Genomic DNA, 12,135 nt, shown 5'->3' on the forward strand with positions numbered 1-12,135 from the left:
TTCACTTTCCAGACATGATTCTTGTCAGAATCTTGTCAGAACAGATTCATCTAAATCTGTTCTTGTAGAGATGGACGCTTAACAGTGAAAGTTAAAAGAATTTGAACATGAAATTTCAAAAGGACTTTAAAGTGATAAGTTTGCAATTTGAGTTGTACTTTTGCTGGTAGAAATAGGGCTCAAAGATCCCTGTGTCCAGCTTTGACATGGTGTGTGTGTCTGCACTCAGCGCCTACCCCAGCTTTGGCTTGGCATGGGGAGGCCCCGACTGCTCTGTTTATTCCACTGCCAGTCAACAGATGGGCTCAACCTAGCCAGAGAAGAGACTGGCTCGCTGGTCAGTGTGGCTCATGTGGAGACTGACTCTCCTGTGAGCCAAGGTTATTGTTCCTCAGACAATCTGAGAATGTTTGAGCTGGAAAGAGCCCTAAGCTGATCTCATTCAACGTCCTCATTTCACAGGTGAGGAAATGGAACTCCAGGGAGTTAAGAGACTTGCTTGGATTTGAGAGACTAGTTAACAGTAGAGACAGGACTGAATCCAGCTTCCTGACCTCTCATCCACTAATCTTCCCCCAACTCTAGGTAGCGGCAGTTACTCTCCCTTTGTTACTGAAATCTTTTATTAACCTTTGACTTTTATGATGAACCCTCTTCTGCCAATTCCAACTCTAGTTTTCTTGCAGTTATCCAGTTTTTCCAGATGTAATGAATGTCATATATTACTGGTATACTTGATTTTGGAATTTTAAACTTTTGTCTAAATTAATGCCAATAAGAGGCCATGGTAATCAGTCTGTTAAGTAAAAAAAAAGTGCCACCTGCCTCAGGAGAGAAGCGTATATTCATTCTTTCTTTCTTTTTTTTTTTTTTAATTATGATAGGGTAAGTCATAACCTAACTTGCTTCAGTTGCATCAGTACTTTCTTTTGAGGGCCTGGTAAAGAATAGAGAGGCAGTTTTCCTTCATTCCCTTCCCATTCACCTCTTCAGTGGCTATTTTAACTATTTCTTCCAGTTATAATTGTTTGTAGTAATTTTCAGACTTAAAATGTATTTTTGTTTTGCAACATATTAAAAATCTAAGGATGTGGAGTGAAAAATCAAACAAAAAGTATAGCTATCCTATATATGCAAAGAAATTAGGAGTTAATTTATGGAGTCCTGGTCCTTGGGCGAATTTTTTCATCTTATCTGGAGCTAACCTAGGAATAATCATTTCAACCAGTGTTAAGATAGGTTGTCATGGCATAAAACATGATGTTCTTTCCTGCATCTATACACCATACAAAAGATATATTGGGGGACTTCCCTGTGGCACAGTGGTTAAGAATCCACCTGCCAATGCAGGGGACATGGGTTCGAGCCCTGGCAGGGAAGAGACCACATGCTGCAGAGCAACTAAGCCTGTGCACCACAACTACTGAGCCTGCGCTCTAGAGCCTGTGAGCCACAACTACTGAGCCTGTGCGCCACAACTACTGAAGCCCGCATGCCTATAGAGCCCTCGCTCGCCACAACTAGAGAAAGCCCGCGTGTAGCAACGAAGACCCAATGCAGCCAAAAATAAATAAATAAATTTATTTTTTAAAAAAAAAAGATGTACTGGGGAGATGGAGGAGTGCAGGAGTAAAAGTGAGGAGAGAACGGCTCAATAGTAAACATCAGGTCCTTTGCTTCTAACTCAAACCAAACTTGATCAAATCTTGACAGATACAAATTACAGGAGCTCCTTGGATTAGCCAAATCAGTATTTCTTAGAGTTTTCCATATAAAGGTTCCTAAGGAGAACCCCTTCCCACCCCCCACAGTATAGGGGGGCCTATTGACAACCCCATCCAATCCCATTTCAGTGTCTGGTGTTTTCCCACTGTTTGAAATAATTTATATTTTGTCACAGGGGAAAATACATATTTTACTGTAAATCTTAATTTGAACGTGCATTGGGCTTCTTCTTTTTCATCTCTTTGAGGATGAAGTCCTAAAAATACTTGAAGTTTTTTTTTTTTTTTTAAGTCAGATTTTCAGTTTGCCTCTGAATTATTACATGGGTGTTTGTATGAGGTAGAACCAAAGGCATGTGATTTGGTGTTTTTATAACATTGTGCTTTCCTTGCCTTTTAGATTGTAATACAGGTTCCACCCCCTGGGGATAGTAGTGGCTGGCCAGATGGTTATGAAGATTTGGAGTCAGGTGATAATGGATTTCCGGGAGATACGGATGAAGGAGATACTTCCTTCTTCAGCCGACCTGAAATTGTGGTGGTATGTGTTTATTTGTAGTAGGAAGTTTGTAGAGACCGGTGTCTTTTTGGTCAGCTTTAGTCAGGGACTATTGGAAAATAGAATCAGATGTTAAAGGCTAAAGCTCATAAAGCTACAAGCTTCATTTGACTGTGATTTATCTCCATCTGTGTGTGTGTGGTTTTTTTTTTTTTTTCCAGTTTAATTGTAGCCTGCGGCAGGTGGGGAATCCCAGTAGCTTCCAGGACCCACCCAACAGAAATGTCACCTTCAACATGGAGCTGTACAACACTGACCTCTTTCTGGTGCCCTCCCAAGGGGTCTTCTCTGTGGCAGAGAACGGACATGTTTTTGTTGAGGTGAGACCCAAATGTTAGCCTTGGGCTGTTAGGTTAAAGCAGATTCGTAGTAGCTCCTGGGCATGAGTGAAAGCAGCTGGGGCAGACCTCTTCCTGCCCTTCCTCACCGCTTTGACCAGCTCTGCGTGAGGGTGTGGCTTAGAAAACGCTCCCACATCGATTTCTGACCAAAGCAGGAAATTTCAGGATTCACTACGTTCATTCTAAACGGAGAGAGTATTTTGTAGATGAATGGATAAATGTTTAAATAAAAATCGGCACTGTGAATTCTAATAAAGCCCTGTCCTTACTTTGTCCTTAGCATTTTTGCTAAGGACAGTTGTTCAGTAGCTGCAATATCAGAATTAACCAAGGAATATTTCAAACCACCTCAGAGACTACTATCTTTTAAACTGTGGATACTTTTGAGTGAAATACTGTGTGTTACTGTATCTCATGAAAATTGCTTTTTCTAGATCATCATCGAAATGTATCTATAAATTCATTAAAACTATTTCCTATATATAACAGTAATAACCACACATAACATAAATCTTTGGAATGACTACAAAAATATTAGGTAGTGATGGTAATAATGAAATAACAACAGCTAACATTTATTGCAGATTTATTTTGTGCCAAGCTCAGTTATAAGTATTGTAGTATTTTACTCTTCGAAGCAATTCTGTGAGACAGGACTATTAATATCCCCATTTTGTAGATGAGGCAATTGAGGCACAAACTTGTCTAAGGTCACACAGTTAGTACCTACTAGAGTTCAGAGTCAGAGTTCATGCTCAGACCATCTGGCTCCAGAGCCCACACTGTTGTTATCCACTGGATGTTATCGTTTATCCTCAAAGTACCATTTGAAAGGGGGAGAGAATGTAACCTCTTAGCAGTGCAAATATCCAAGTTCACAGATTGGATTCTAGAGAAGATCAATATCCTCATGGCCCCAGAATGTCTGCTGGTCTTACATGGAAGTCGTCCTCTGTTGAGCTGGTTTTGGTGCTGAGCTGCAAGCTGGTGTTCTCCTTCACTGTGGGAGGAGGGAGAAGCTTAAGGGGCCAAAATGGGATACTTCCATATATTAAAAGTGACTTCAGTGCACATATTTCTAGTTAAGCAAGACAAATAACTCACATTTGTACTGATTCTGGGACGGAGCCCGCTGGCTTTAGACATTTTCCTGGATCGTCTCCTTCTTTTTGATTCCCTCTTCTGAGAGATCTTATCTTTGGGTATACCTCCTTTCTCTGCTGGGGAAAATATACTGCTTTCTACGTGCTGTCCCTAATCAGAGCTCTCTCCTAATCCAAGATGCGTTGTTTTCTTCTTGCTTTTCCGGCTGCACAATCCACATGTGTGGTTGGTCAGTGGTTCACTGTTATGCTATGGATTTTAGGGGTGCTGCTTCATTGCAGTTTGTTCTTTTCCAGATGTGTGCCTGACTTTGCCAGTCTATGGCGTTGCTGCCTTAAATCTTCCTCATGTATCCTACCCTGGGTGTTTTGGGTTTTCTCCCCCACCCTGCCACCCCCAGTGTTGGCTTGCTTGAAATTCATTTTCTTTTTCATTCTTATTTTCCCATTTATATATCATCTATATTGTTCATAATTAAATTTAATCAAAGACATGGTCAAGTGATGGAAAAAAGTGAACCAAATCTTTTTGCTATACCATTTTAAATACCATTATACATGATAATAATACATAATAATAATAATACACTGAAGAGAATCTGGGGAGGGGGAAAATGGTATAAACTGCTTTATTTTGAAGTTGTTTTAAACCACCTGAAATACGAGAGAGAATCTGTAAATATTTTGCTAAATAGGATAGCGGCCATGCCTAGTCCTTGTTTCCCAGTTTGGACTCCACTGCTAATAATAAAATTTTTTATTTGGGGAAAGTAAATAAAACTTACCCAGTCATTGGCTTGGTCTAAAGAACCATTTCCATGTTTCTTCTCGTGGTCATCCTTACCACATCCCCTCCCAGAATCTTCTATTTCCTCTAGATCCATCCTAGTCTCTTCCTTTAATCCAAGACATTATCAGCTTTGCCACCTGGTCGTTGGTCATCCTTGGGTGATAGTTGGTCACATAGTTGGCAGCTTTTCTTTTAGTTCATTTGTCTTGGGAAATTAAAAGAATATATATCTATATATAACCCCCGAAATTTAAATCTAGACTAATACTATTAATAATAGCTGGCATTTCTTAACTAGAAGGGAACTGTGTTGTGTGCATGTAATTTTGACTTTACAGATCGTCACAATCACCGTATCTAGTCAGCATTAGTGCCCTCGTTCTGTGGGGGAAAAACCAAGGTTTAGTGCTCACAGCGCGTGAGCAGCGGAGTCCTGCCACTACTCATTTCCAGTCCATTTCAGAGGAAAAGACTTGTTGACAATTTTTTTCCTCTCATCGAAACAACTTTTTGGAATACCTTAGACATTCTGCCATTGCATACTTTCTTTGAGATTAGAGAAGAGGTTTGCATTTCTTCTGTCACACATTTTTGCATTGTGGGTTCTGAGTTCATGTTAAAGGCCACTTTTTAAAATAGAGTATATGTAATTTGCCATTTTCCCAAGATTAAATATCTCATTTTTGGAAATACTGTAAAAATAATGAAGTGTGAATATTTTCAGACTACCAAATACTACTTCCTGGAAAGACTTCTTACCAAGCACCCTCCCTGGCCACATCATGGGTGGCTTGAATTGACCCTGTGGCTGTAGTGAAATAGTGAAGAGAAAATAGACGGGCTCAGAAGACCTGGGCTCAAGCCTTGGTTTCACCCAGTGTTTGTTAGATATGATTTTGAACAAGTCAGCTATCCTGTGTGTTCAGTTTTTCCTCCATTTATAAAATGAAGATGAAAATATTTATCTCATAAGACTATTCTCAGGGATTAAGCTTTAAGGCACAACAAAATGTCATTATCACAGTCATCTTCATTGTTTAGCGTCTTGCAGTTAACCACATAGGGATCTTTCAAAATAGTGCTGTGGCCTAAAAGCCCCATGCAATGTCAGGGATTTCCCCTGGGTATTTCAGAATGGAAAGTGTGTTTATATCTTCATGCCTTTGAAAGGATTCTGGGGCTATTGGCCTATGGTTAAGGACCAACTTTATTTCTAAAGTGTTTTAAGTTTATTTTGATCCTGAGTTTAGTCAAGGAATGAGGCAATAGAGGGGAGAGGCAGTTCACACAGTGATCCGTGTGTCACCAAATGGAGGATCCAGTCTGGTTTGAGGATTTTAGCTGAATTCAGGATAGTTGAGATTTGAATTGGTAGTTGAGATGAGAATTGAATTCTGTTTACTCTTGGCCAAATACTACTTCCTGTTTCTAAAGAAAAGAACCTTAACAAGGTTTGGACATAGCCCATACAAATGTTTTGTAAGAGGGAAGTGTAAATGAGTCAGAAACATTTCCAGATTAGATTTCCCTTAAAACACCCTTGGGCTTAAAGAGTGAAGGGAGAGTACTTGGCAAGGTCTGGTTTGGACCTCTGAGAAGTGGGGACACTTTGCCAGGCCTGTGATCGCCACCAGATTGCACCCTCCCCGACATGCAGCCCCAGAGGCCAGCTCTGCCTGCTCACCATGAAGCAGGACTTCAGGCGAATCTATAGCTTTACTGCAATGTTTTAGGCTCAGTCTGACTTGCTGCAGTTTAGAAGTTTGGTCTTCCGTGCCTAGTTTAAATAGATTCTGCCTCTGTCCTTTATTTTTGGAGTAATTTTTTAAAAGAGCTTGCCTTACAGGTGATACACTATTAATGACATTAGGGGCTTTGCCTACTGGTGTTTTGTTTATTTGGGAAAATCCACTTAGGTGCATGATGTACTTTTGTTTTTATTTCCCAGAGGACTTATGGGAGGTTGAAGAGACTTATTTATCTTGTATTATAGACTCTTCCAGGCTGGGACTTGAACTAAATAATTCACTGTATCATCTATACCAAGTTTAAAGGAAAACATCTGTTTCTTCAATTAGTGTGTGTTACTTTTGTAATTAGAAGGAAGACTATATAGATATGTTAGGAAAGTAAAGCAATGTCTTTCATCAGAAGGGCCGCTTTGGTATGTTACCCTTGTGCCTAGAGTGAAAGTGACATGCTAACTTGTTTCTGAATTGATCTTTCTGTTCTGTTGTAGGTGTCCGTTACCAAGGCTGACCAAGAACTGGGATTTGCCATCCAAACGTGCTTTATCTCTCCATATTCGAACCCTGATAGGATGTCTGATTATACTATCATTGAGAACATTTGTCCTAAAGATGAATCTGTGAAATTCTACAATCCCAAGAGAGTGCACTTTCCTATCCCGCAAGCCGAGATAGATAAGAAACGATTCAGCTTTGTTTTTAAGCCCATCTTCAACACCTCCCTGCTCTTTCTACAGTGTGAGCTCACATTGTGTACCAAAAAGGAAAAGGACCCCCAGAAGTTACCTAAGGTTAGTGGGCCTTCATCCATTTGTACTGTTATTTTGACATTTTTAGGTGAGGCAGTGACCTACCAGAGAAGTTTAATCACAAGTTACAGCAGGTTGAGGTTTTGGGTTTGGGAACTGCCCAGTTGAAGCCATAAAGTTCATGTTAGCAGGGAACTGTGAGTTTTATGGAGTCTTAGAGAATAAATCCTGACAGTATGATTTTTTTTTTTTTCCATGCGTGCTACTCAGTAGTATCTTACGAATGATAAATCAAGACTGTTTTCCATTGAAGGAGAGGTCTGGCTTTATCTTTGCTATTCAGATAGTATCCAGTGCCAAGAGTACAGAGAGCCGAAGGACAAGTTCAGTGTGAGGATTAATTTTTCCAGGTCCCGCTGAGATTTGTATTGCAGTTGTTTTTTGACCTTCTCTGTGTGAGTTATAAGGTTGACTTGTCTCATGAGGACTTCTAAGGGAAACTAACAAATATTTTAATTTTTCTTGGTTTCTCATCGGTTCGTCATGTTCGCCTCATGTCACTCCCCACATTGAACCAGTACATTCTATTGCCACAACAGAAATCAGAACCCTTTGACCTTGCTGGCGTGGCCAAGGTAGGGGGGATCAGCAAGGGTAATTACCTCATCATTTTGGCCCTGTGCACAAAGGGTATCTTCTGCTTAGTTTTGTTTCTGTGATCTGCCATAATTATGTATAATTTCATATGTGCATTTATTTTTTAGACATCTCACACAGTGTAAGCTGACTTCTATTCCTTTTATAATCACATATCAATTAATGTCTAAAAGTCTAATAATCGAGTCATATCATTAATAATGTATTGTATGGATGGTATTTTCTCACCTGATACATAGGTTGTAAGAGATGGGTGTAGAGGGAGAAGGAAAAATTATTATTATTGGATGGATTACCATTGATATGAATCCTTTGCACTATTATATTCCCCTGGGCATCCATTTCTCCATAAGACCATAGGAAATTTTATAATACATTTGAAAATATAGCAAATCTGATTTCATAGTCCTCAGGGAGTATATATATATATATATATATATATATATATATATATATATATATATATATATATAGAAGGTGATTTAGGCTGTGTTCTTTAGGTTGCCTTTGGAAACATTGGTGCCTTAGCTGTGTGGGCCTTCACTTTCCAGTGGCCATTAAGGTTGGGGTGTAGTGGACCATGGTAGAAAACCATGTGGAGCTTCGTACATGGCTGGGACCCAGAGGATAACTTTTAGGAGTTAGGGATCTAGGAGGGGAGGCCTGGCAGTTACCAGGGGTCTTTACTGATGGCTGTGGCTGTTACCTTTCAGTGAGCCTGGCCTGTGGCAGCCCAACTTCATAGTGTGTTAATCTGTGAAAATTAGTCCTAATATTTCCTTCCAGAACATTCAAAGGAGAGTTCTAAGTCACAGGGGATGACATAGGATGTGACCCTAAGCCTAAAGTCGCTATTTATATCCAAGGCAAGATAGAGTGGAAAGAGCACGGAGGACCGAGAAGGAAGGCCTGCTGCTTACCAACAGGATATTAGCAAGTCCCTGACCTCTCAGAACCTGCGTGTCCTCATCTGTACCATTGAAGTAATAGTACCGGCTTCCCTCCTGGGTAGAGGAGCAAATGAGACGGTAGAGATGATGACAGAGGACCATTTATAGAGCTGTTACCACTGTCCCTCTGTTTGCTGCCTGTGGTTAATATTTCCACATTCCTGTGAGTGCTTTCTATGACAATAGACAGAGCCAAAGAATCTTCTAGGAAGAGTTCTCAAAGATCGTTGAGTCCAACCCTGCCCATTGCTGATGAAATTGAGGCCAGAGAGTTCAGTGTCTTGCCCAGGGTCTTGCAGTGAGTTCGTTGTAGAATCATAGACTCTTGCTTAACCAAAGAACTAGTAGGAAAGTAAGAAGGCTTTTCCTAAAATGCAAATCTTTTCAGTAATGATTCCTCTCCACAGAAAATCCATTGTTTCCCTTTACAAGAGGGCTTTTCTTATTTGTTTGTTTGGGGGGGGTGGGGAGAGGGGGGGAGTTGTCTTCTTATAACATGTATCTGACTTTCATGTTGCCTAGAGCAGCAATGGCAATAAAACTACAAGTCTTTGCTCTTTTGTGATTGGAAGAACTGGAAGCTAATTAACTTTTCTGGGTACCTTGCTGTATATAGACTTCTAAAATAATTGATATGTTTCCTCTTCCAACAAAAGGGAATGGATGTCATTGACATTAGCGTTTTACCCACTGATGGGCATAGATAAGGAACCAAAGTTATTTTAAAGAAAAAGGTAATGGAAACAGATACACTAGGCTTGGGCATGCTGGTTCTAAGTTTGGAGCCTTAAAATAGCTAGAAACAGCTGATCTCATGGCCTCCACACCTGGGCACAACTCCCCAGGACTTCATTTTGGAACATTAAAAGCAGATGACCCTGGAAAGCTTCATTTTGCATGAGCCTATACCAGAGTTAAAAAATCAAACGTACTCGACAACATGATTATCTTTTTGGACAACAAATGTAAAATCTGTCACCCTCATAATGCAATACATGAAGTTTCCCACAATCACAAATCACAAACATGAACCATTTATGTGAAGCCAGCTTGGTGAAGGGCCAACATTCATCATGTAGTTTTTTTATTTTTCAGACTAAATAACACTAAAACCTCCAGTTGTTTTGTGGGAAGCCGTCCAGCCATGTTTGCATCTTCAAGTGCAGCTGAGAATACACTGGGCCTGCTCTCACATCTCCCAGATTATTTGTGGTTCTTTGAAACCACCCCAATGTCCTGTTTTTCTGGGGTAAACAGCTGTGAGCTGTCTGATAAGGGGCCACAGGTCAACTTGTGCAGGCCCTTTTGAGTGACCTCCCGACTCTGCTTTGCTCTGCCTCTCTGCAGTGTGTGCTTCCTGATGAAGCCTGCACCTCGCTGGATGCCTCGATGATCTGGGCCATGATGCAGAATAAGAAGACGTTCACCAAGCCCCTCGCTGTGATCCACCATGAAGTACAATTTAAAGGTGCGTTTCAAGGAGGCTCAGTCAGAGAAGAGGGGCCTGAAGGCTGCTCATAAAGAAGCTGCAATACTGTAAATCAAAGTCCACTTGTATTCAAAAGATAAATTAATAGCCAATTAGTAACTTTAGAATAGAATTCTTTGCCCAAGGAGTATTTTATTTAGTTGGTTCTCCTGCTGGCATGCGGTTAGTGATACATTTGCAAATGATTTCCTTATTTATTTATTTATTTTCCCCTTTTGGCCGTGCTGCACGGCATGTGGGATCTTAGTTACCCAACCAGGGATCGAACCCGTGTCCCCTGCAGTGGAAGTGTGGAGTCTTAACCAGTGTACTGCCAGGGAAGTCCCAATGATTTCCTCTTTAAATATTAGATCAAAGTCTAGGTTGCCTCCATCACATCACGACGTCACTCTCCCTTGCGTGCAAATATGCTTCCTTGAGGAAGCATAGGAGAGGGTTAGAATTCCTGCTGAAATTGCATGTAGTCCATAGCCCATTTTTCCATGACCTACTGGTAAAGGTTGTGCTGGCTGCAAGCTATTAGAGTACTTTTTCAGGACCGCAGATACCTTTGGGGAGGGCACTGTCTATGTGAACACCATCCATCTTAGGTGTCACAGCCAAAAGAAGGCTGAGAACTGTTCAAGTGCATATTTATAATTTAGTTTTTAGAATCTTACGCACAGCTCTTGGCTTTCCCTGCTAGCTGGCTGTGGCACTTTGGAGCTCTCCCCTTAGGTCCTTGGGTTTCATTTTCTTTAACTGGAAAAAGAGGGGTTTCGACCAGATGACCCCCAGAGGCCCTTTCAGCTGTAACACTCAGCTGTACTGTTTGAAGAAGCAAAACCATTTTTCATTCATTTCCCAGCCTTCCTAAAGTTGGTGTGAAATGTACATAGGAGATGTTTATTGGTTCCTCATCAATGTTTTTGTTGTTGTTGTCTGTTTTACGTTATTAGTTGGTTTTCAACAGTTTGAAACAGCTGTAACAGCCTCAGTCTTTCTAAGTGGATTGCCCAAATAGTTCCTTGTTTATTGGGTCCAAGGGAAAGAAATAAGAATAAATTAACTGTGTTGCAAAGTATATGTGACAATTGGGCGACAGCTGGCTCTGTTTTGTGATGTGAAAGTGGTTTAACAACAGCAACAGCTACCTCGTACTCCATCTGTTACTCTTACCTATTTTGAGAGAGGTCATTCTGCTGGTAACTGAAGGCAGCAGCTTGCTTTTTCCTGTGCCAGACAATAATTAGGCATCAATATTGCAGCCGAATAACTTCCAGTAATTCATTCATCCATTCTTTTAAGTCTGGTGGTATTTTTCTAAGTAATTCCTCTTTTATTTAAACTTTGTAATTATCCTGAAAGGTCAATGTTTTCTTTACATAAAAGTTCAAGAGTAAAGTTTTACCAAATATCAAAGCAATTTCATGAGATTTGCTAATTGAGAGTAGATTTTAGTGGAGAAGCACGGCGGTGAAGACAGTTTATTGCTTCGGTTTGTTAAACAAATTGAGAAGGTTAGACTGTAGGCTGGCTTCCCAGAGGCTGTATGCAAATGCTCTTTCTAACTTTACACTGAATGGGGTAGGTTTTCTGGCAGTTTTTAGCTTTATGAGTGACTCCTCTCACCTTTTATGTTTATTTTCCTTTGACTCTAGAAGCATTTCTCCTCAATGCAGGCAGGCCCTTCGGGTCTGTGCTTTCCTTCTACCTCTCAGTGAATTGGAATAATCATTTATAAGGGGAGTGTGGCCATTTGCCTGATAACATTGGTCTCTTTGAAAAATAACAGGATCATGAATGTTCTTCCTGCCAGACAGCCTAATGTGTTACTGTAGTAAGATAACATACTATAGTATCTCTGGAAGTGGGCAGATCTCTTGTTGGGATTAACTTTGGGGGTAAAAATTTCCCAACCAATGGGACGGTTTACTGTCTTTTTACTATATGGGTGCTCTTTGGAGACTGGGCCAAAGTTCTAGCTCTCCCTGGCCATTTGGTCCATCTTATTTCTCAACACTTGGGTTTTCTGGGGCAGCGGAT

At 40.6% G+C, this 12,135-nt stretch overlaps 1 protein-coding gene across 14 annotated transcripts in view; it reads left to right on the forward strand.

Annotated features, from left to right (window-relative positions):
* TGFBR3 (transforming growth factor beta receptor 3) overlaps positions 1-12,135 on the forward strand; it is a 199,962-nt gene that overhangs the window by 164,136 nt on the left and 23,691 nt on the right. For 11 of the 14 annotated variants that reach the window (XM_082383857.1, XM_082383859.1, XM_082383853.1 and 8 more), the window contains 5 exons: positions 2,125-2,265; positions 2,445-2,603; positions 6,757-7,056; positions 7,614-7,649; positions 9,969-10,089. In XM_082383857.1, the coding sequence (XP_082239983.1) occupies positions 2,125-2,265; positions 2,445-2,603; positions 6,757-7,056; positions 7,614-7,649; positions 9,969-10,089 (757 nt within the window). The remainder of the gene's footprint in view (positions 1-2,124; positions 2,266-2,444; positions 2,604-6,756; positions 7,057-7,613; positions 7,650-9,968; positions 10,090-12,135) is intronic. The other 3 variants (XM_082383849.1, XM_082383851.1, XM_082383850.1) reach the window with 1 other exon arrangement.

Source organism: Balaenoptera borealis, assembly GCF_965194805.1.
Source record: "Balaenoptera borealis genome assembly, chromosome: 1".
Taxonomy (NCBI): domain Eukaryota; kingdom Metazoa; phylum Chordata; class Mammalia; order Artiodactyla; family Balaenopteridae; genus Balaenoptera; species Balaenoptera borealis.